This window comes from Kogia breviceps, chromosome 2, assembly GCF_026419965.1.
Source record: "Kogia breviceps isolate mKogBre1 chromosome 2, mKogBre1 haplotype 1, whole genome shotgun sequence".
Taxonomy (NCBI): domain Eukaryota; kingdom Metazoa; phylum Chordata; class Mammalia; order Artiodactyla; family Physeteridae; genus Kogia; species Kogia breviceps.
In genome coordinates this window covers 137,929,763-137,950,760 of record NC_081311.1, presented here as the reverse complement: position 1 = coordinate 137,950,760, position 20,998 = coordinate 137,929,763, and the positions used below count along the sequence as shown (strand labels likewise).

General features: G+C 43.7%; 1 protein-coding gene across 5 annotated transcripts in view; it reads left to right on the top strand.

The window, feature by feature from the left end:
- The window catches only part of STK39 (serine/threonine kinase 39), a 491,161-nt gene that overhangs the window by 260,235 nt on the left and 209,928 nt on the right, over positions 1-20,998 (top strand). For all 5 annotated transcript variants that reach the window (XM_067026251.1, XM_067026250.1, XM_067026249.1 and 2 more), the window contains 2 exons: positions 20,488-20,597; positions 20,864-20,965. In XM_067026251.1, the coding sequence (XP_066882352.1) occupies positions 20,488-20,597; positions 20,864-20,965 (212 nt within the window). The remainder of the gene's footprint in view (positions 1-20,487; positions 20,598-20,863; positions 20,966-20,998) is intronic.

The window sequence follows — 20,998 nt, the reverse complement described above, 5'->3', positions numbered from 1 at the left end:
AGTATTCTTTTAAAAAGAGTTTTCTTGCTATTCTAATAGAAAACATAACATTTTTTATTAAAATCACTCACTCTATATGTATATATACACACACACACATATGTGTGTGCGCGTGTGTGTATGTATATATTCTCTTTTTCAGAACTTTTTATTAGAAAAGGGAACATTAAGGGGCCAGGTTCAGGCCACTGGAAACTCTTGCGTTTTTTTTTTTTTTTTTTTTTTTTTGTGGTACGCGGGCCTCTCACTGTTGTGGCCTCTCCCATTGCGGAGCACAGGCTCCGGACGCGCAGGCTCAGCGGCCATGGCTCACGGGCCCAGCTGCTCTGCGGCATGTGGGATCTTCCCGGACCAGGGCACGAACCCGTGTCCCCTGCATCGGCAGGCGGATTCTCAACCACTGCGCCACCAGGGAAGCCCTACTCTTGCCTTTTTATATAGCCAACAAGTGTGGTGAATAACACTGGTATGCTTGGTTCCATTTCCAGCAGTTCCAGTTCCATGGGTATTATATATATTTTTATTGAGTGTGGCTGTAAAATCAGTACCTAACGTGTATCGAGTGTTTCCTGTGTGCCAGGCCTGGTTCCGTGTGCTGAGTGCACTGTGACTCATTCAGCCTCACCACAGCCCCATGGGGAGGTGCTCTTATTATGCCCACTTTACATGCTAGAAGCTAAGATACAGAGAAGGGAAGTAAGTGGCCCAGGTCACGCGTAGAATACGTGGTGGAGTCAGGCTTCAGCTTTGGGCAGTTTAGCTCCAGAGCCTGTGACGCCACGTCTGTGGGTTTTCTGAGAAGACAACCCTAAATCTGGATTTGAGTGACCTCACTTTTTGGTGGAAGACCAATAGCAATCACTAGCGCTTCTCCATCTCTGCAAATCGATTCTGTTTGGGGCCAGGGAAGATATTTAGCACCTTTTCCCTCCTTGCTCACAGCATCACTGGTAAGGTTTTAGCGGATGGGAGAAGCCATCATCATCTTAGGCATCATTTGGTGCAGGATTAAGCATGGTAGTGACATCACACTCTTTTCAGACTAAAAAACTTGAGGTTAAATGTAGTGAATTAAAACCTGAGGATTGCCTACTCAGGGTTTAAAAGAAAATGCTTTACTTCTTATTAGATCTTCTGTGCTCAGCAAACCTGTGTGTGTGTGTGTGTGTGTGTGTGTGTGTGTGTGTGTGTGTGTGAGTGTGAGAGACTTCCTGATAACAAACTTGGAGAGGATGCCTTGGTAAGTGTAACAGATTTTGCTACAATATGATAGAAGGAGTGGCTATTTGAATGACATGCTTTTCCCACGGCCTAGCATTTTCTTTTCCAATTTGATGCTCTGTCATAAACTGTCAGGAAAAGCTTAGTGCTTTGTCTGGCAAGTGTCTAAGGCTGTTTGTCCAGAATTATGAGAGATGCTATTTTAAAACAGAAATTCATATAAAACAGGTCTCTTTGGGGTGGTCACTACAAATATATTTATCTTAGGATTTTAAAAAAATAGTGACCACTCTTAATCTACTCTAAAAATGTTAATTTCAAAACGATTGATTTCTGAAGAACTTTCTAGAAACATACAACTGCATTATGTAAGGTAGATCTCATGCTCATTTTCACTTACTTTTGCCTTTTTTTAGGTGTGTGTATGTGAGCGAATGTGAATTTCCCATTCCTGGTTTGTCACGACAGAAATCAAATCTGGTACTAGCTAACTGTGGCAGCCTAGAAGAAAGTTATCATCACATCTATCTCAGTGTATCTGAGCCCATACAAATCAGCTTATGCCCTAGGTTTTTCACTGTCTTAGGCACATTGGTGTGACTTTGGGTAGCATCTCTGTTTTCTGGGAGGGAGATTTTTTTTCTTAGTCAGCCTTTGAATGCATTTTCAGCTTTAGTCAGCTTCTTTTTTTTTTTTTTTGGTGGTACGCGGGCCTCTCACTGTTGTGGCCTCTCCCGTTGCGGAGCACAGGCTCAGCGGCCATGGCTCACAGGCCCAGCCGCTCCGCGGCATGTGGGATCTTCCCAGACCGGGGCACGAACCCGTGTCCCCTGCATCGGCAGGTGGATTCTCAACCACTGTGCCACCAGGGAAGCCCTAGTCAGCTTCTTGAATGCTGAAAACCCTATGACTAAAACTGCTGCCAGGAGAACTTGCAACTAGACTTAACTTGCTTCCAGTATTCAGATATTATTCTCAAGGAGCCAGAGGAAAATGCAAGGTGGTGGAGTTTTTATACCCATAGCTGCTGGGTTCTTTTGTGTTCCTTCTGTGTTCTTTGGCTTTAGTAAAGTGTACTTGGATGGGGTGAGGGAGGGGGGAGGAATATTTCTCGTGTTATAGGGAAGAGAGGCTGCTACTTCAAGCAGGGTGGTTTGGGCTCCCTAGGTGCACCGGAGGCAGCCTCTGATTAGTGTAAGAGAGCTCTGAAGCCCATGAGGCATCTGATCAGGAAAGGATGATGTCGCCATATTTAAGGGTGCTTTGGTCTAGAGCATGGACTCTGACACCTGACTGCTGTGAGTCCAATCCTGGCCCTGTAGCCAAGTTATTCAACTTCCCTGTGCTTCAGTTTACACATCTGTGCAATGTGACAATACCAGAGGGTTAAAGGAGTTAACACACATTTCATTTTAGAATTAGTTAGCTCGTGTTGCTTTTGTATTGAAATGGGGTCATGCCCTTTAATTATGCAAGGTGTCCTAAGGTCACAGGGAGGTACCTGGGAAGGTGAGGTTGAAGGCACCTCGTGTGACCGCCTGCCATATCATTTTGCTCTGCTTCTTTCTTTCTTCTTTCCATCAATTTCCTCAGTATCACCGGAGTAAAGAATCTACAATGCACATCTGACCATCTGATTACATGGCCTAAAGTTTAAAACTGTTGCTGATGGAATAAAGCCCCGGTTCCCTAATATGGCATATGAAGGCCCTGACTGTTTTTCCAGTCTCGTCCACCAGTGCTTTCTCTTCACTTCTTTGTGATCCCCCTTCTTTTCCTGGCTCACTTCTTCTCCTTCCCGATTCAGTTCAAGGCGTTCTTTCCTTGAGAAAGCCCTTCCCATCCTTTCCTAAGCACCTTACCCTGGTGGCTTGAAAGTGCCCTTAATACACTCCAACTACATTGCCTGTTACATGATAGTGAAATTGGGTCTCTACGTCCTCCTTTTCTCTCCAGACCGTACATCAAAACTTACCAGCGGTAGAAACCCCATGGTGTTCATCTTAGCACTCCCTGTTAGTGCCTGGCACGTGGCAGGTGTTCATGACCTTTTGGCCAATGTGATCTGAGCGGTCTCGCCGGGCTCTGCACCCATATGCATCCATCAGTGATAGGGGTGCTCATGTGAGTCACAGCTGAAAGCTGAAACAAGCAAGAATATATCACCTTAACAGAGAGGAAGGTGAAAATATTTAAAATATTTAGGCACATACACTAATGCATATTTTTAAGGCTGAAATAATTTTTAAAAAATATAATTCAATTTAGTAAATTTTTCCAAACTAGTCTCCAGAGAGTTATGAGATTTACATCAACTAACGCATCTAAACAATTCAGGATATAGTTTCATTTATAATAATAAGTGAATTATCATTCCATGTGAAATGTCTGTTTTATTAAGCCTGAAATAGTTTTTTAACAGACATGTTTCAGCTCTGATTTTAGGCAAGCTCTGCCTTAGCCAGCTAGCAGTGAAATGATTGATTAAGTCAAGGAAGCGTGGAGCAAAAGCATGAATTTAAGAGACATTGGGCACACTCAGAAAATAGAATACAGTGCAAATTAAAATCTTGGGGGGGGTATAAATTGCTTTATAGTGAACCAAAATATGTTTTGGGTTTCAGGAAGTTTGATAATTATGTGAATTTATGGTTTAACAAATTATGCCAAAATTCTCATTTATTCCTTTTTGTGGCGGGGGGTGTAAGTCAATGAAGACAACAGATTAACATGGCTTCCTGAATTTCGGGATCTTGACAAACGGTACCATTTGGTGAAACCTCCGGTGTGAACCACGTATACAATCAATTCTGGAAACTTAGTTTTCCTTTCCATTTGTATACCATCAGGGAGAAATACTTGGGGAGATTTTCAGCAGCTTCCCATCCTTTAACAGCTGCTAGCAGTTGTTTGAGCAGCAGTCTAAGGAAATCTTACTGGGTGAACTCAATGGGGGAGGACCACTTTGCTCTGTATGCCTGCTGGAATCTTTCCTCAGCTGTGCACGTTCAGCTGCAGAGGGACAGGGTTGAGCTTCAAGGAAGAGTGCAGGAGGACCCTTCTCCCTCCGTCTGCCCTTCTCCCCTCCCCTGCCCCTTTCCTTTCCTCCCTTTCTCTCTCTTCCTCCCTTCCCTTCTTTCTTCCTGTCTTTAAGGGCCTGTAGTGTCATTATTAAATTAAATTTCATGTATTACCACAAGCTGCTGAGGTCTGGGGAAAACAAGAGTTTTTGTTTGTTTGTTTTTTTAATTGAAGCTTAGTTGGTGTAGAATATCATGTTAATCTCAGGTGTACAACAAAGTGATTCAGTTATTCATATGTATGTACCTGGTTGTTGTTTTTTTTAGATTACTTTCCCTTACAGGTTATTACAAAATATTGATAGGAGGTCCTTGTTGGTTATATATTTTATTTTATTATTATTATTATTTTTTTATTTTTAGTTTTTGAGTTACGCGGGCCTCTCACTGTTGTGGCCTCTCCCGTTGCGGAGCACAGGCTCCGGATGCACAGGCTCAGAGGCCATGGCTCACGGGCCCAGCCGCTCCACGGCATGTGAGATCTTCCCAAACCGGGGCACGAACCCGCGTCCCCTGCATCGGCAGGCGGACTCTCAACCACTGCGCCACCAGGGAAGCCCTGCAGAGTTTTTAAGGATGAAAAATCGATTTATTGGGAGCTTATTTCTCCATGTCAAAAACAGAATGCTTCTAAGTATTTTTTAATCAAAATCTTTCCTGAGATAGCGGTAGATTCACATGCAGTTGTAAGAAAGAATACACTGATAGCTCATGCTCCCTTCCCTACTTTCCCCCAATGGTAACCTTTTGTAAAACTATAGTATGACATCACTAGCAGAATATAGAATATTGACATTGATACAATCTGTTAAGCTTACAGAGATTTCCCCAGTTGTACGTTGTGTGCATGTGATTTTTTTTTTTTTTTTTTTTTTGTGGTACGCGCGCCTCTCACTGCTGCGGGCTCTCCCGTTGTGGAGCATAGGCTCCGGATGCGCAGGCTCAGTGGCCATGGCTCACGGGCCCAGCCAGTCCGCGGCATGTGGGATCTTCCCAGACCGGGGCACGAACTCGCGTCCCCTGCATCGGCAGGAGGGCTTTCAATCACTGCGCCACCAGGGAAGCCCGGTTATATATTTTATATATAGCAGTGTGTATATGTTAATCCCAAACTCCTAATTTATTCCTCCCCACACCCCCTTTCCCCTTTGGTCACCATAAGTCTGCTTTCTAAGTCTGCGGGCCTACTTCTGTTTTGTATAAGTTCATTTGTATCATTTTTTCAAGATTCCACGTATAAGTGATGTCATATGATATTTGTCTTTGTCTAGCTTACTTCACTTAGTATGATAATCTCTAGGTGGATCCGTGTTGCTGCAGATGGCATTATTTCATTCTTTTTTATGGCTAAGAGTCCATTGAATATATATATATATAAATATATATATAAATTTATATATATTTATATATATACATACACATCTTCTTTATCCATTCATCTGTCCATGGACACGTAGGTTGCTTCCACGTCTTGGCTACGTAAATAGTGCTACAATGAACATTGGGGTGCATGTATGTTTTTGAATTATGGTTTTCTTTGGCTGTATGCCCAGAAGTGGGATTGCAGGATCTTACGGTAGATCTATTTTTAGTTTTTTAAGGAACCTCCATATTGTTCTCCCTAGTGGCTGCACCAGTTTACCTTCCCACCACAAGTGTAGGAGGGTTCCTTTTTCTCCACACCCTCTCCAGAGTTTTTAGACTGAGAGCAGAGCAGTTCAACTCAGTTCTTTGCTGGGTCATTTTTATTGTTTTCATTGACTTTTTGTTTTCCAGAACCTTCAATTGTTCTAAAAAAAAATGGTCCTTCCCTGGTGAAAAGGTGAACATTAGGTGTTTGGGTTCAATGCCTCTGGGGTGGTTAGTTGACAGATATTTATTGAACATTTACTATGTTCCAGGCACAGTCGCTGAGCTGATCTGTCATCAGCAATGGAGACTTTGTGTCTGCTGTCCTGGAGTTTACAGCTCAGGTGAAACAGACAGCTATCAACAATTTGCTATGACATTTAATTTAAAAAATTTGTAAGTGGAGAGAAATGCATATACCTGAGGAATTTAAGTTAGCCATTCTAGTTCTAGTTTAATATGATGTCCTGGGGATAAATCTTAAATATGTATTGAAAATATGAGTAATTTGGGACTAAGCATTTTTGATCAATAACATCTCATAAGTTACTGCATGTATCATATGTAGATTAGAGATTTTTAGGAAATTTAAATAGATTTAACATGTATTTACCCTCTGTGTAATATAATTTAACACTTGATTTCACACAGTACACTTGAGGACACAGTAGCCAAGGATTATCTAGCCCCCCCCCAGGTCACTATCTTACCCTGTACCTTCCCTCAAGTTCTTTGCTGGCCGTGTATCACCTATAAAGTGAGTCTCTTAGGCTCTCAAGTTTCCTTTCAGCTCTAAGAATTGTATAACTGCAGTACAGAAGAACTGTGTAACCCCCATGCCCCCCAACAAACTGCCCTTCTCACAGTCTTCCCTGCTTCTTTTAATGGCAGCTCTATCCTCCTATGTAATAGGGCAGAAATCTAGTGTTCCTGACCCTTCTTCTCTTATACCCCATGTCCTGTCCAATTTGTCAGCAAATGCTATTGTGAACCACGCCTCACCACCTCCTCTGCAGTCGTCCTGGTCCAAGACACCATCATCTCTTCCCTGGATTATTACCGTAGCCTCCTAAGAGGTCCTCTTCTGTCCTCGTCCCTGTGTGCTCAGCTGTTTACACGGCATCCAGAGTGACGCTGTTAAAATAAGCCAGCTTGTATCATGGCTTTACTCAAAACCTTGTAATGCCTTTCCACGTCAGTCAAAGCCCTAATGGTGGCCTACTGGGCCTTACAAGATCTAGCTCCTCATTATCTTGTTGACCTCATTTCCTAGTCCTTCCTCTCCTTCGCTTTCCTCCAGTCAAACTGGCCTCCTTGCCACTCATGCTCCTGTCTCATGTCCTTTGCATGGGTTGTTCCCTCTACCTGGAACGCTCTACTCAATACCTCACATGTCCCATCAGTGAAGCTTCCATGGATGGCATCCTATGGTGAATTGCAGCGCCTCTGCCCCATACTCTCCATCCTCTGATCTTTTTATCTTTATTGTACACATTAATGTATTCTACATTAGTGGTTCTCAAGGTGTGATTCTAAATCAGCAGTATCAGCATCACCATAGGAGCTTGATAAAAATGCAAATTCTTGTCCTCTTCCATCCCTAGTTTCTGCTGAGTCAGAAACTCTGGAGGTGGGGGGTCCAGCAATCCATATATATATTTTTTTTAATTATTTTTTTTTTTAATTTTTGCGGTACGCGGGCCTCTCACTGTTGTGGTCTCTCCCGTTGCGGAGCACAGGCTCCGGACGCGCAGGCTCAGCGGCCATGGCTCACGGGCCCAGCCGCTCCGCGGCATGTGGGATCTTCCCGGACCGGGGCACGAACCCGTGTCCCCTGCATCGGCAGGTGGACTCTCAACCACTGCGCCACCAGGGAAGCCCCAGCAATCCATATTTTAAGAAGCCCTCTCGTGATTCTGATGCACACTGAAGTCTGAGAACCACTGCTGTCTATTGTGCTTCATAATTTTATTACCTGTATTTATCTCTCCTCCCCACCTCTGCCCCAACTTAAAGTCAGCTCCATGAAGGCAGGGGTTTCTGTTCTATAGTGCTAGAGTTTAGAATGGAAATGGTACTTAGTAAGAGCTCAGTAAATAGTGGTTGAATGAATGAATGAACATGTGACTATGTAGTGAATTTAAATTAAAAGAATACTGAGCAATAGAGTTTAATGTATGTTCCTCATATTTTAGTGACTCTCCTCAGTGTTAGGAGTTTTAAATATGAGGTTTTCTTTATCACAGATTTAAAAATCTGCAGATTCTTCGAAGATTTTGTTATCCCCGACTAATCCTTCTTGAAACTTTGTGAAAATGATGTGAATTGTTGCTTTAAATACTTGTGGCAACTGGAATTGTGCTATTTTAATCATCTCCCGTAGGGACCATCTCTTTAAAAGTGTACAGATAGGTCATTCTGGTTTATTGGAAGCTTCTGATAGTCGAGCTAGTTAAGTGGAGATTTGTATGAAAAAGACCACCTGGAGGTATATGAATATTGCATTGGAAATTCAGACTCATTAATCTTTGATCTAAGTTGCTTGTGCCTGTCTTTGTGGGTATGGCAAGCCAGGAGCCCCCAGTGACTGCAGAGCATGCCTTTGGCTTCGGAAATGATGATCCCTGTATAATATGCTTACCTAGTGTTCCCCGCACTTTGCTGTCAGTTCAGCAGAGTCGGTCTTACAGATGAGGGTACTGAGGACTGCTGAGTGATTGTGGCCTTGTTGGAGGTCCTTCTGAAGGTCGTAAAAGCAGATCACTCCAGGCCTCCCCAGACTTCACTTTTTACCCTTGGCTGACTTCCTCGCCATTAGGCTCCCTGCCCCCTCCCCCACCTGCTTCTTCATGCTGTGCCTTTTGACAGCTGGGCTGTCCCGGGGTTCAGTTTCTCAGCTGAAAAATAAGGAAGGTCGACAAGATGTTTTCCGAGGATCTATCTTGCATCAGAGTGTTTCAGGGTCCCTTCATTAGCCTCACTCTCTAAAGGCATTCTCAGTCCTATTTGAAAGCATTCAAATCAGAGGATGGTCTTGGGCATGGAGCAGAGAGTAAGCCAAGCATCTGTCCTGTGGCTACTTTTCACCAGAGCATCTTTAAAAATACCCCTCCCACTCCCACTGGGGAGCCAGGGAGAATGAGTTTGTGACTTGGGGATTATCTGTGGCTTTCTTTTGCTCACTGTAATTATCATAGTTGATAGAAAGTTGACCACGAGTGGGCTTTTGGTTGTGTCTGTCTTTAGACTTGAGAAAGCTTGGTCTTGACTGCACCTGCAGCACACCTGGTCTGGGTTTACTGCTCCAGCCTTCCTGGCCCCCCTTCTTCTGCTGCTGCCCCGCCAGGTGTGGCCTCTGGCTCCATTTCTCCCCGGAAGTTCACCTGCTTTGGGCTTTGGGGAAGGGTTCAGCGACTCTGACATAGATGGGCAGATTATCGGTAGTTTGCCATTGTCTTAAACTAGTGTTCTCCTTCACGCTGGGGCTAATTGGCTGTATTAGTCAGCTGAACTGTGAGCCAAATGTGAATTGACACCGGCTACCACTTATTCTTCTTTTTGTCTCTTTTAAGCCTGTGTTGTCTTGATTGTGAGAATGGTTGAGGAATTGGGGAGGGCTGGCAGCTTGTGTAGCCTCCAAATTTTTACCAAGAATACCTCTGTTGAATTTTTAAAATAATTTGTCTGTGTCATTGTGGATTGATGTTGACTCCATGTACGAAGTACAAATAAGTGCTAAGAACTTTTCCTTTATAAGTAGAAATGTAGCACATTTGAAAGGAAATCTGTTGATGGCAATTTCAAGAGTCTACCTACATGAAATACCAATCATGGGAAGGTTTGCTTCTTTGTGGGTTTTTTTGGTGTGTTTGTGCTTTGAAAGGTGAAACTCTAGCGTTAGGGAATAAAAAGATGTCTTCTGATTTCTTCTTTTGCTGTCAGAAAAGGCTGTGAAATTGTTATTCTCTGATGTTTCAAACACGGTTAGGACTGCCTCTCCCTCATTAATAGATGGGAAACGTGGACTTGTACAGAGCAACTAGAAGTGACTCCCTAGGGCCCAGGCTCTGGAAATATGGCAGATCCTATTTTTCTGATCATGAATGCCTTGGACACCATGCCACATGTGGGTGGGGCTGCAGTCTGTAGAACCAGCCCAGGCCATTGAGACCATTTGCTTATGAGAAGGAATAAATAGAGATGAAAACCAGGAGTCTGATTCAGGGAAAGAAGTTTGGGTGGAAAGCGAGGGTTTTCAGAAAACTCTCTTTGGTTCTATCTGGTCCCTCTTGGGGTCCCTCCCTCCTGAGCAGGACAGGTGGTGTCCCCCACCCGCCCCCATAGTGAGGTGGTATGTGAATAATTGATTACTAATAGCAGATAAGGTGCCAACATATTTCTTATTGACTTGCCTAAAAGTTGAGTGTATTCAGTGTTATCACTTTAATATTATAATGCTATCACCCTCCCACAACTGCATTTCAGAGCTTTCATGAGGGGGAGAGAGAGGTTTAGTGTTACAGATATCTGTGCTGAGGCTGATGCTTACCCGAAGCCCGGCTCTTCTATGCCCTGGCACCTCCAGTGAGCAGCCGTTAGGGACGGACTGTTGATAAGTTTTCTGATTATAAATTATGTAAATGTATTATAAAAAGATTTTGTACAAATCTGAGTATTCCCACAGAGGTGTGCCACATGTGTGAATTTTTTTTTTTTTTTTTTTTTTGCGGTACGCGGGCCTCTCACTGTTGTGGCCTCTCCCGTTGTGGAGCACAGGCTCCGGACGCACAGGCCTAGCAGCCATGGCTCACGGGCTTAGTTGCTCCGCAGCATGTGGGATCTTCCCGGACCAGGGCACGAACCCGTGACCCCTGCAACGGCAGGCGGATTCTCAACCACTGCGCCACCAGGGAAGCCCCACATGTGTGAATTTGTCCTGCGTGACACATTAGGATCACTGGGTCAGACAGTTCTGTGTATGTAGGACATGATTTTCGTTCGTAGTGTTGGCCTTGAACTTACTTGTCATAAAATACATGAATGTGCACTCGACTTTTTCCAAGTCACTTTCTACTGCTGTGGTTCTCTTCACCAGAGAGGTGAAGGAGGGAAGCCGTGGAGCTGGCTGTACTTGGAGGTCTTCCAGTCATACTGAATCGTGCCGTGATGCCTGCTAGGAAGACGGTGCCCTTGAGCAGTGCTTCTCCAGCTTCACTGCGCATCAAATCATCTGGGGCTCTTGCTATAGTACAGCTTCTGTTCACTAGGTCTGGGGTGGGATTCAAGGTTCTGTGTTTCTCAGAGGCTCCCAGGTGATGCTTATGCTTCTGGTCTATGGACCCCACTTTGAGTAGCAAGGACCTAGACGAGAATGTTGAAGATACCTCTCTCTCCTATTTTCCTAGAAGTGTATTATTGTTCCATTTTTGGAACATTTATGTAAGCGTAGCCCCAAACAGAAGCTATTGGCAAAAGAGTGAATTAGGCTCTTCTTGTAGTATGTTTTTTTTTCCCCTTGAGATGCCGGTGCATTTATTTGTTTTGATTTGTGCCCCTGGTATTAAAAGCCATGCTTAATACTGGAGCTGTTTAAAACTTCAAAACTTCACTGTGTGCCAAATCGTTTTCTTGCTGATTTTTACCAAGCCCATTTGGGGATTGCATCGACTTTGGCCTCTGATGCAATGGTTAATTCTTAATAGTCAGGAAGTATGAATAAACGTGGCTGGACTGGGGAAAGACAGGGGATTGTAAGAATTAAAAAGCCTTTGGGTACAAATACCAGAGGACTTGACCGTCGGGATGAAGCAATACGGATGTTTAACAACCTCACGTGGCATTAGTCTGGGGTATACTGTTCCAGGGTTGGTGTAGGAACCCAGGGGTATCACAAGAGGTGTTGGGCTCTTTACTACTCTCTGTTCTGCACCTCAGTAATGTTAGGCAGCCCATGTCCCCACGGGCTCCTTTGCTCCCAGTCTCACGTCCTCATGTGACAGTGTCCCTAACAGGCAAGGGGGAGTGGGGAGGAAACCACCCTGGTAGGGTGGTTCTTGTGTTAGGCAGAAAATATTCCCACAAGTGTCTGTACCATATTCCTCTTGGATCCCATGGGTCAGGCAGGACTAGGGCAGACCCTCAGACCATTCACCAGACCGGGAACCAGACACCATGACTGACTTAGATCTGTACAGTTAATCCCCCTGGGGCCCAGCACACCAAATCAGGATGCCGGTAGAGATCGGGGTATGGATGTTGGGTAGCAAATCACCAGTGTGTGCTGCCAGGGACTTAATATTATTAGGAAGCTACCATATGCATTCTGTGCCCCTCATTTTATAGCTCATGAAACTGTTGCTCAAAGAAGTGAAGTGGATGCGCAGGGAGTGTAAATGGCATCCCACGCAGGCCTGTTCGATTCCACAGTACCTTCTCGGGGTGGAAATGTAGTTCCTTGCTACTCACTGTGTCCTCCCTCGGTGCCTCTCCTCTCCCCTGTAGTAGTTTCAGGGATCATTGATGGGGACTCACTGGGAACCGTCAAGACCCCATGGTGTGCTTCTGAACGGGGGCCATGTATCCCGCACCAAGCGTGTCACTATTTGGCCTCGTACTAGTTGTGCCCACACCACTGTTAGAATAGAGAGAAAACTTCGCCTATGAGTAAAGTGGCATTACTTCAAGAAGGAAACCAGCCTGGTGAACGTAGGCGGCCACTGTGTAGGTCTTGCCACATACTGCCTTGGCCTGCTGGGCTCTGGGCTCTGTTTCTTGCTCTGGGCTTGCTGAGTTCTGCAGGTACCTGGAGGTGCCGCGTCCGCCTGGAGGACTTGAGGCATCCCCTCTGCCACCTCTGAGTCAGTGCTGCCCTGCGCTCTCTCCTGCCTGGTTTCAGGGGTTCCCGGCAGGCACGAGGCAGTGCTGCCCTTGCCTCCCCACCTTCCCGCCCCTGCAGACTTGCTTCTCATTGCCTGGAGGTCTGATGACACCCTGAAGATGGCAACCCTCCAGGAGAGTGAAAAGTTGTTCCTATTTAATTTACAAACAGAAATAAAACAAGCAGTAAAACTGGTAGAAAAGGCTGGGTTTAATTATACATTAAAGAAAAGTAAAATTGAGAAACAACTGATTTGGTCAGTTAAAAAAGTGAACAGCACTGTGCTCAAGGATGTGATAATGGGGTAAACATTGCAATCAGAAGGAAACAATACTGGGAGACTGTTTGTTGGTTTCTACATACAGGATGAATTATGGCCGGGGATTCTGCCTTGGTCTTCAGATGCCACGTGGGGAGAGAGTTTGACCAGAGAGGGCTGTGATCAGAACTGTTCTTTAGGAAGAGTAATCTGTATGGAATAAGTCTGGATTGCAGTTGGAGGAGGCATGCCTCTGATTCTGTAATTGCTAAAGCCTTCACTTAGCCTGGTCTGTGTCTTTCCTCTCTCACCAAGAAAATCCGGGGGCAGAAAGGACACCTTGGAATTACCAGCAAACAGAAGATGATACCTTAACATAATTCTTCTATTCGTATTGTTTAGGTCATGTGATAGTCACTCTATTTAAATTAATGTCATATTTTCCCATGTTAGCTCTCACTAGAAGGCTGGCATTGCGTTTAAATCAAAGCTCTGCAAAATCAAAGCGACACCCACGCCAGTTGGACACTACTGTTTCTGTGGGAGTGCTGCACCACCGACACACGTTTTACTATAAAAACAACATGAAAAGAACGAAATACGTCATTTAAAGCAAAACAACTGTTCATGCAGTTCCTAACAGAATTAAGAAAATATTTGCTTCTGTTTTATACCCATTATCATAGTTTGCATAATTTAAATCATAATGTGCTTCTTTATATGCTTTTTCATTCACCAACATTGGATGTATAACATTTTAAGGAAACCTGTGAGACTCACGAAGGCCGGATGCTGGCAGCCCTGAAAATGTTCCTGGGTGTTTAGAAGTTCATTTCAGTTTCGCCAGTAAAGTCTTGACTCTCTCATGAGAAAAAAACAACAACTGGGAATCAAACCAAATTATGCAGGGATTGTTTTTGATGATATAAATATGACATTTAGGATTAACCAGAGAACCTCAAGCCAGTTTTTCTATGCTGGGTAATCACAACTTGATCTTTACTCAGGGAAGAGCGTAGGAGTTGTGGAATATTAACCCCATTATTCTTTTTTGTGTTTCCTTTCCGGTATCTAAGAATACACCGAATTTTCCCAAAAAGGAGCCTGGGGCTGTGGCTAAAACGCCTTTGTGAAGGAGTGTGGATTTCATTCAGTCCTTCAGTAACTTGCTATATGGTCCTTGGGAAGTTATTTCCTCTTGTTTATTCCTTCCTCTTTTTTAATTCCAGTACTCACTAAATTACCACATTTCGTTAAGGATTTGTCTCATGCTTTCCTTTTTCGGAGTCTGTGTTCAAATATAGGCCCTTTTGATTTTACTCTTGGGCTATGGCTGTGGTCTTCCTGCTTCTAGTCTTTCTCTTTTCCTGAACATCCCTGCATGATTTCCTTTCCCCAATTCTCCTCTTGAGTAGAGAGAAAGCAACAGTAGTCCAGGGTAGTAACTGGATCAAGCTTCCTTTACCTGCAGCTCAGACTCTGTAGTTGGACCCCTTGACAGGCTCAGTGCTTCTCGCAGCCCCAGACCTTCAACCAGCCACTCGGAGGTCTAAAGGATCAGTATCTGTTGCAACTCATTTTGAATACGATTTAGGAAGCTTTGAGCTCTCAAATGTTGATTCCATTACTCTCTAGCCAAGTATGGAATGGACCTAAGCCATTTTTTTTCTCCCTTTCACAGATTATTAGTAGATTTTATAGATGTTTGAGGTCGGTTCGGGTTGGCTAACTCATCTACAGCGTCACTCCCAGGTTTTAAGGAAATCAAGTTTCAGACCAAATTTTGCCCTTCGTTAGCAACCAAGAACCCTAAAGAGTTCTCACAATTTATTCCGTAAGCTCAAGGGGATTCCTGCTCTCTGTCCTTCTAGGTGAATGAAAAATTCACTGGAAGCTGACATGCCAACATTCCAGATGCAGTTTTCTTGTACCCTTGTGCCTGGCATCTAGAATCTAACTAGGCAGAAAACTGGTTAGGGGTTTAGTTTACTCTTGGGCCTGGCTGGATTCTTTCTTTCTATTCATGCCAGATGGGGAGTAGATCTAAAATATTTTGGCCACTCTCTGTGTGCTCACTACTTTGACTTTTACCAGTGAAAACCTAGGTGTTTCTAACATGCATCATGCCTATCAGCAGGTGACTTTTCCCCAACAGTAGTCCCTTTTGGGCATTCACCTGGCTCATACTTATCTATACTTAGATACGGATAACAGAAATACTTCTAGCAGCTGCCTCTGGCATCCTGAATCAAATGCTGCCAGACCCTTCTAGCACTGGGCATTCTGACTCAGAACACCAGTTGACCCACCTGGGTTGCAGTACCACAAATATAATATCACATGATGTATATTGAAGTATTATAGGTAAATTTTAGACATCATAACAACACAGTTGGCAGACTAGTTTGGCAGGTTAAACCAGGCAGGAGGAATTGCTTTATCGTACTTTTCCACTTTTTTTTTTTTTTTTTTTTTTTAATGAATTTGTTGCCAGTGACAGCAAAAACGAGAGGTTTTGCATCAAGATCTCAATGTTTGGCTTTCTCTGGGAAAATTGGGGCATCTGCAAAACCAGGGCCATTTTCCTCGATGACAGTTTTCTTTTCCAGCTGAACAGCAGAAGCTTGCTTTAGACCTGGGGATGGGCTCCTGGGAAGGGCCCTGCACTTCCTAATGTCCCCCTGTGCTGAGACAGGTATCAAGTGCCCTTCATCACTGAGATGGTGCTATTGGTTTGCAGGACCCCCTTCCCTCCTTCATATTCCTGCCTGGGCCCCTGTAGGTATTTGAGTTTTTGAGCCATGCAGCTGTCAGACAGTTTTTCTTCTTGGCTCAACACTTGTGCTTTGCGAATGCTGCTTCTTTGTCTGGAATGTCACTTCCTTTTGGGCTCGTCTGTCCAACACTCAACCTCATCTTCAAGGCCAGGTCCAAGGCCCACTTGGAGATGGAGTCTCTCATGGCTATTACAGTCCTAGCTCTTCCACTTCTACACGGACAGCAGAGCATAGCGTTTGATTCTACACGTTCTGTTTCATGCCTTCTCCCTCCTTGGTGGTAATATTCTTAAGGTCAGGAAGCATGTCCTTCTCGTATTTTATATCTACCACTGTAAAAACATTAATGCTTATCCCCTCAGCCCAGTTGTAAGGCAGAGAACAATAGCTTATTGATCTACCTAACAGTTATCATAAAGCATATTTATCCATGGTAAAAAGAAGTAGGGGGGTGTTATAAATGTGAAAATAATGTAAAAACAGGCATAACCAAGAAGCCTGAAAACAGAGCTCCAGAAAGGTTAAGTGCCTGGGCTGGAGTCACACAGTTGGGGAATAGCTTAGTCTTCAGCCTAACCACTGAGCATCCTGCCTTGGTCCCTTAGGGCTGTGCTAGTTCCTGGCAGATCTGCTACTTGCTAAATCAGGTACCTGCACCCCAAACCCCTGCAGATCCTCCAGAGGGCTTAGTGTTCACACGTCAAAACAAGACAATTCCCAAAGTCACTTAAATCGTACGCCACCAATGAGGGAAAGGTGATGAAGGTACATCCAACTTAACCCTACCCTAACGCAGAGGCAGCTGTGAAAAAGCCCCAAGGCACCAAGAGTCAGGATGCCAGAGATGCTTCTGTCATTAATAAGGACCAGCAGAGTGTCCTCTGCTGATGGTCCTCCCCTTAGTGGAGGGAACGATGTACTGGGATGATGCAAAGGCAAAGGCATCACCCAGGTACAAAGGCAACACTGCTGAGGGCAAGGATGGTGGTGGGTTCAGGCGATTAAAAGTAAGTAGGAGGGCCGGGGCTCAAGGTTGGAATTTGGGAGTAGTGATAGATGAGGCGGGAGAGGAAAAGGGGATTCAGATTTGCATGTTGTGCTGAGGGATTCTGACTTTATCCTGGGGGAGCAGGGAGCCTTTAAAGACTTTTACGGAGCCATCAGGCCTGTGACATAGAAGTGCCTGGCTGCTGCAGGATGGTCTGGGGAAAGCAGGGAGGTGGTGACCTCGGAGGCTGCGTCAGGACTCTCGGGCTTAAACCAAGGCAGTGACAATGGGGAAGGAGAGAACTGGATGGATTCTAAAGATGTGAGAGCCTTTTCGTTACCAGGATGACCACACTCTTTCCAGTTTGAGATGCAGTTATTCTTGGAGGCTGACTAACTTGCTGTGTAACCTTTGATTCCATGTTGCCAGAGAAATGTTCATGGTTTCTGACCCACACGTATCTGGCTCCACTCCCCTGGGCTGTCTGGACGTCCCCCTCAGTAATCAAGGGTGCTTTTCACTGTTTTCTGCTTTGCCACCTCCACCTCTCTGTCACATATAAGCTCTCTCCACAGAATATACCTGTCTTCCTGTTTACACAAGCATCTTACAAAGTTCAGTCCAAAAGTTCTCTTTCGCAGTACCTATTAAATCTTTTTTTCTATATACACTAGCTATACGTATGAGCAAATTGTACCTTTATTCTGTAGTCATAGGGTGAGTAGATGTTAGGATTGGTGTTTTCTGCTTCCAGAATTTTTCTTCTGAGCTTTAAAGACGTTTAAGCATCTGTTTATGACTTAAAAGTGGGTGTTCTAAGTGGAGTCTGTGAATACAAATGTGAATCAGGAAAATACATTGAAGAGGTATTGTCAATAATGAATTGCAACTATGCATCTCACTCAGCTGTTTTTGCAGTTTTAAAAGGTCTAATGTAATCAGATGTTTGGGTTTTTTTTTAAATTTTTATTTATTTATTTATTTATTTTTGGCTGCCTTGGGTCTTCGTTGCTGTGTGTGGGCTTTGTCTGGTTGTGGCGCGAGCAGGGGCTACTCTTCTTTGTGGTGTGCGGGCTTCTTATCACGGTGGCCTCTCTTGTTGCGGAGCACGGGCTGTAGGTGCTCGGGCTTCAGTAGATGTGGCTCACGGGCTTAGTTGCTCCGCGGCATGTGAGATCTTCCCGGACCAGGGCACAAACCCGTGTCCTCCTGCATTGGCAGGCGGATTCCCAACCACTATGCCATCAGGGAAGTCCCATCAGATGGTATTTTTAAGGAATTAAAAACAATTAATGTTAACAATGGATTTTTGTCTAGATTATATCTTTTTTTTTTTTTTTTTTCTTTTTTTGCGGTACTCGGGCCACTCACTGTTGTGGCCTCTCCTGTTGTGGAGCACAGGCTCAGCGGCCATGGCTCACGGGCCTAGCCGTTCGGCGGCATGTGGGATCTTCCCGGAACGGGCACGAACCTGTGTCCCCAGCATCGACAGGCGGACTCTCAACCACTGCACCACCAGGGAAGCCCCTAGATTATATCTTTTAGGAAGATATGTGTATATTTGGGGTGTAGAATTGCTTCAACTGCATGGAAAAGAATTTATTTTTCCTTAAAGCAACTTTTACCCATATCCTTAATTATTTACAGACAATATGTATTTATTTAATATTATCATGTTACAAAATTATTTTAATAAAAACAGAATGTTGGATTCACTGTTAAACTTCTTTTCCGAAATACAAATGAGGTTGAAATTTATATTTTCGAAAGCCTTATCATGTTGTCTCTTCCTCTAGCCAAATATAGTAGATACTTACAAATGATTAAGTTCACCTAGCTCTTCTGTAAGAGGATGAATTTTATCTCCTAACCGGAAGGAGACTGGTTCAGTGGTTTCAGAGGTTTCTTTTCAGAAAGCTTGATTTTTCTGACTGTAATATAAGAGTTCAAATAGAGTTTAGCACATACATGCAAATTAAATTTTATAGCATTTTCAGAATATACTTTTGCTCCCTATTAACATGAGAGTAGCAGTTGGAATAAAGACTCCCTTTGTCAATTTTTATTCCTTTTATTTGAAGTTGTAATCCTATTGGGATATGAGTAAATTTAAATGTAAATAAAATGGAACAGTCAACAGATTTTAACTCAGGGAACTGGTTCCAGTGTTATTGCATAACTTAATAATGTAGATCTAACGCAAATGCTAATATTTGACCTTGGTTTGTACTTGACGTTGTTCTTTGGTAATTGCCATCATCCTGGCAGTCACCAAAGGGGGCCAGCAAAGGAGAGTCGTGTGAGGGCAGTTTGAAGGGGTCCACACTGCATAATCTGCTGCAGTGTTCTGAGGTGTTGACATCCCTTTTTTATAACTATTTACCAGCTTTCTACTGAGGTGCCCTTGATTTGGCTCTTACTGGTAGGTCTGTACTAGCCCTAAGTAGTTGGTAGTTTAACTTACTAACTAATTTTAACCATTAGTAAAACTCTGAACACAAATGCATACATTAATAATCACTGGGTATTCCCTCTCTACTTTCACATATACAAACATAATTTATGCATAAATGCATGCACATATACAGTATGCTTAATTAATTCATGTCCTCACAAGAAGAACTTCTAATATATAATGGATGTCAAGAAGAGTATTATTTCATTCTACAGACCTTTCCATCTATATCCATGAAAATTATCCAGAAAGCAAACGTTGAAAAAAACTCAATCTTTACTGACTGGGCTTATCCTTTGTGTTGATTGCTATGTGTGGACAAAACTGGGCATGTTGGCTTTATGTACCTGTGTTTGTGGATTTGCCATTATGATCTTGGCTAAAGTGTTACAGAGCACTGTTCAAGGAAGGGCATGGGAATGTGGAAGTTGTATGTTATCCATCCTTTATTTCAAGGAAGAAATCCACTCCCCAAACATTGATGATGTGGAATTAAAGAGGCTAGAAAATAATCATAACAAAAGAAAACATAAAAAGAAACGCATGCTAGTTTTACTGCCTTTGGTGCTGTTCTTATAAATGATTTTCTAAAATGAATCTTAGCTAAAAGCTAAGACTCTTTAATTTAGGCTTTGGAAAGGTATGTATATTTTTATTGTAATCTTTTATGGTTAGTTATGACTTGTGATACCTTTTGGGTAGAAAATATAAAATGATATGCTGAGCTTTTGGACTGGTGAGTTTGCTGACCCCATAACCTGTGATGAGGGCATTCTCTGAAGTGTAGGGCAGGGGTCCCCAACCCCGGGGCCACGGACCACTACCTGCCCACAGCCTGTTAGGAACCCGGCCGCACAGCAGGAGGTGAGGGGCGGGTGGGCAGGTGAGCAAACCTTCATCTAAGGCTCCCCATCGCTCCGGCTCGCATTACCGCCTGAACCGTCGGCTGTCCCTGCCCCCCCCGGGGAAAAATTGTCTTCCACGAAACTGGTCCCTGGTGCCAAAAAGGTTGGGGAACGCTGGTGTAGGGGACGGTGGGTGGCAGGACTGCCCTGCTGTATGGCTGAGAGAGCTCCACGATGTTTGGAGCAAGTCATCACCATTGCGAGGCCCACCAGAAAAAGAGATGTTCATAAAGTCAGAATTTGTAAGCCATGATGTCTTACCTAAAATAAGGGTGATTTTTTTTTTCTCCTTTCAGATTTTGGGGTAAGTGCTTTCTTAGCAACAGGGGGTGATGTTACCCGGAATAAAGTAAGAAAAACATTCGTTGGCACCCCGTGTTGGATGGCCCCTGAAGTCATGGAACAGGTGAAATACATAAATAAAATAAAAGTGATGTTTTGATTGACATAATATAGTTGTACAATACATATCATTAGTACACTAACATTTTGTTCAAATCAATCATTTTACTAGAATGCGTCATGCAAGATTTAATTCCCGATTGCTGGGCCTTAGCAAAGTAATCTCAAGGTTGTGCACACACAGCCGTGGAATTCTGACATAATATGGACCTCGTCATGTATAACATGCTGGCTGTATAATTGTGTTTTTTTTCCTGCTTCCCTTCTTAGGTGAGAGGCTATGACTTCAAGGCTGACATGTGGAGTTTTGGAATAACTGCCATTGAACTAGCCACAGGAGCAGCGCCTTATCACAAATATCCTCCTATGAAAGTAATTGCTATTGGAAATATTATGTTGGGTTTG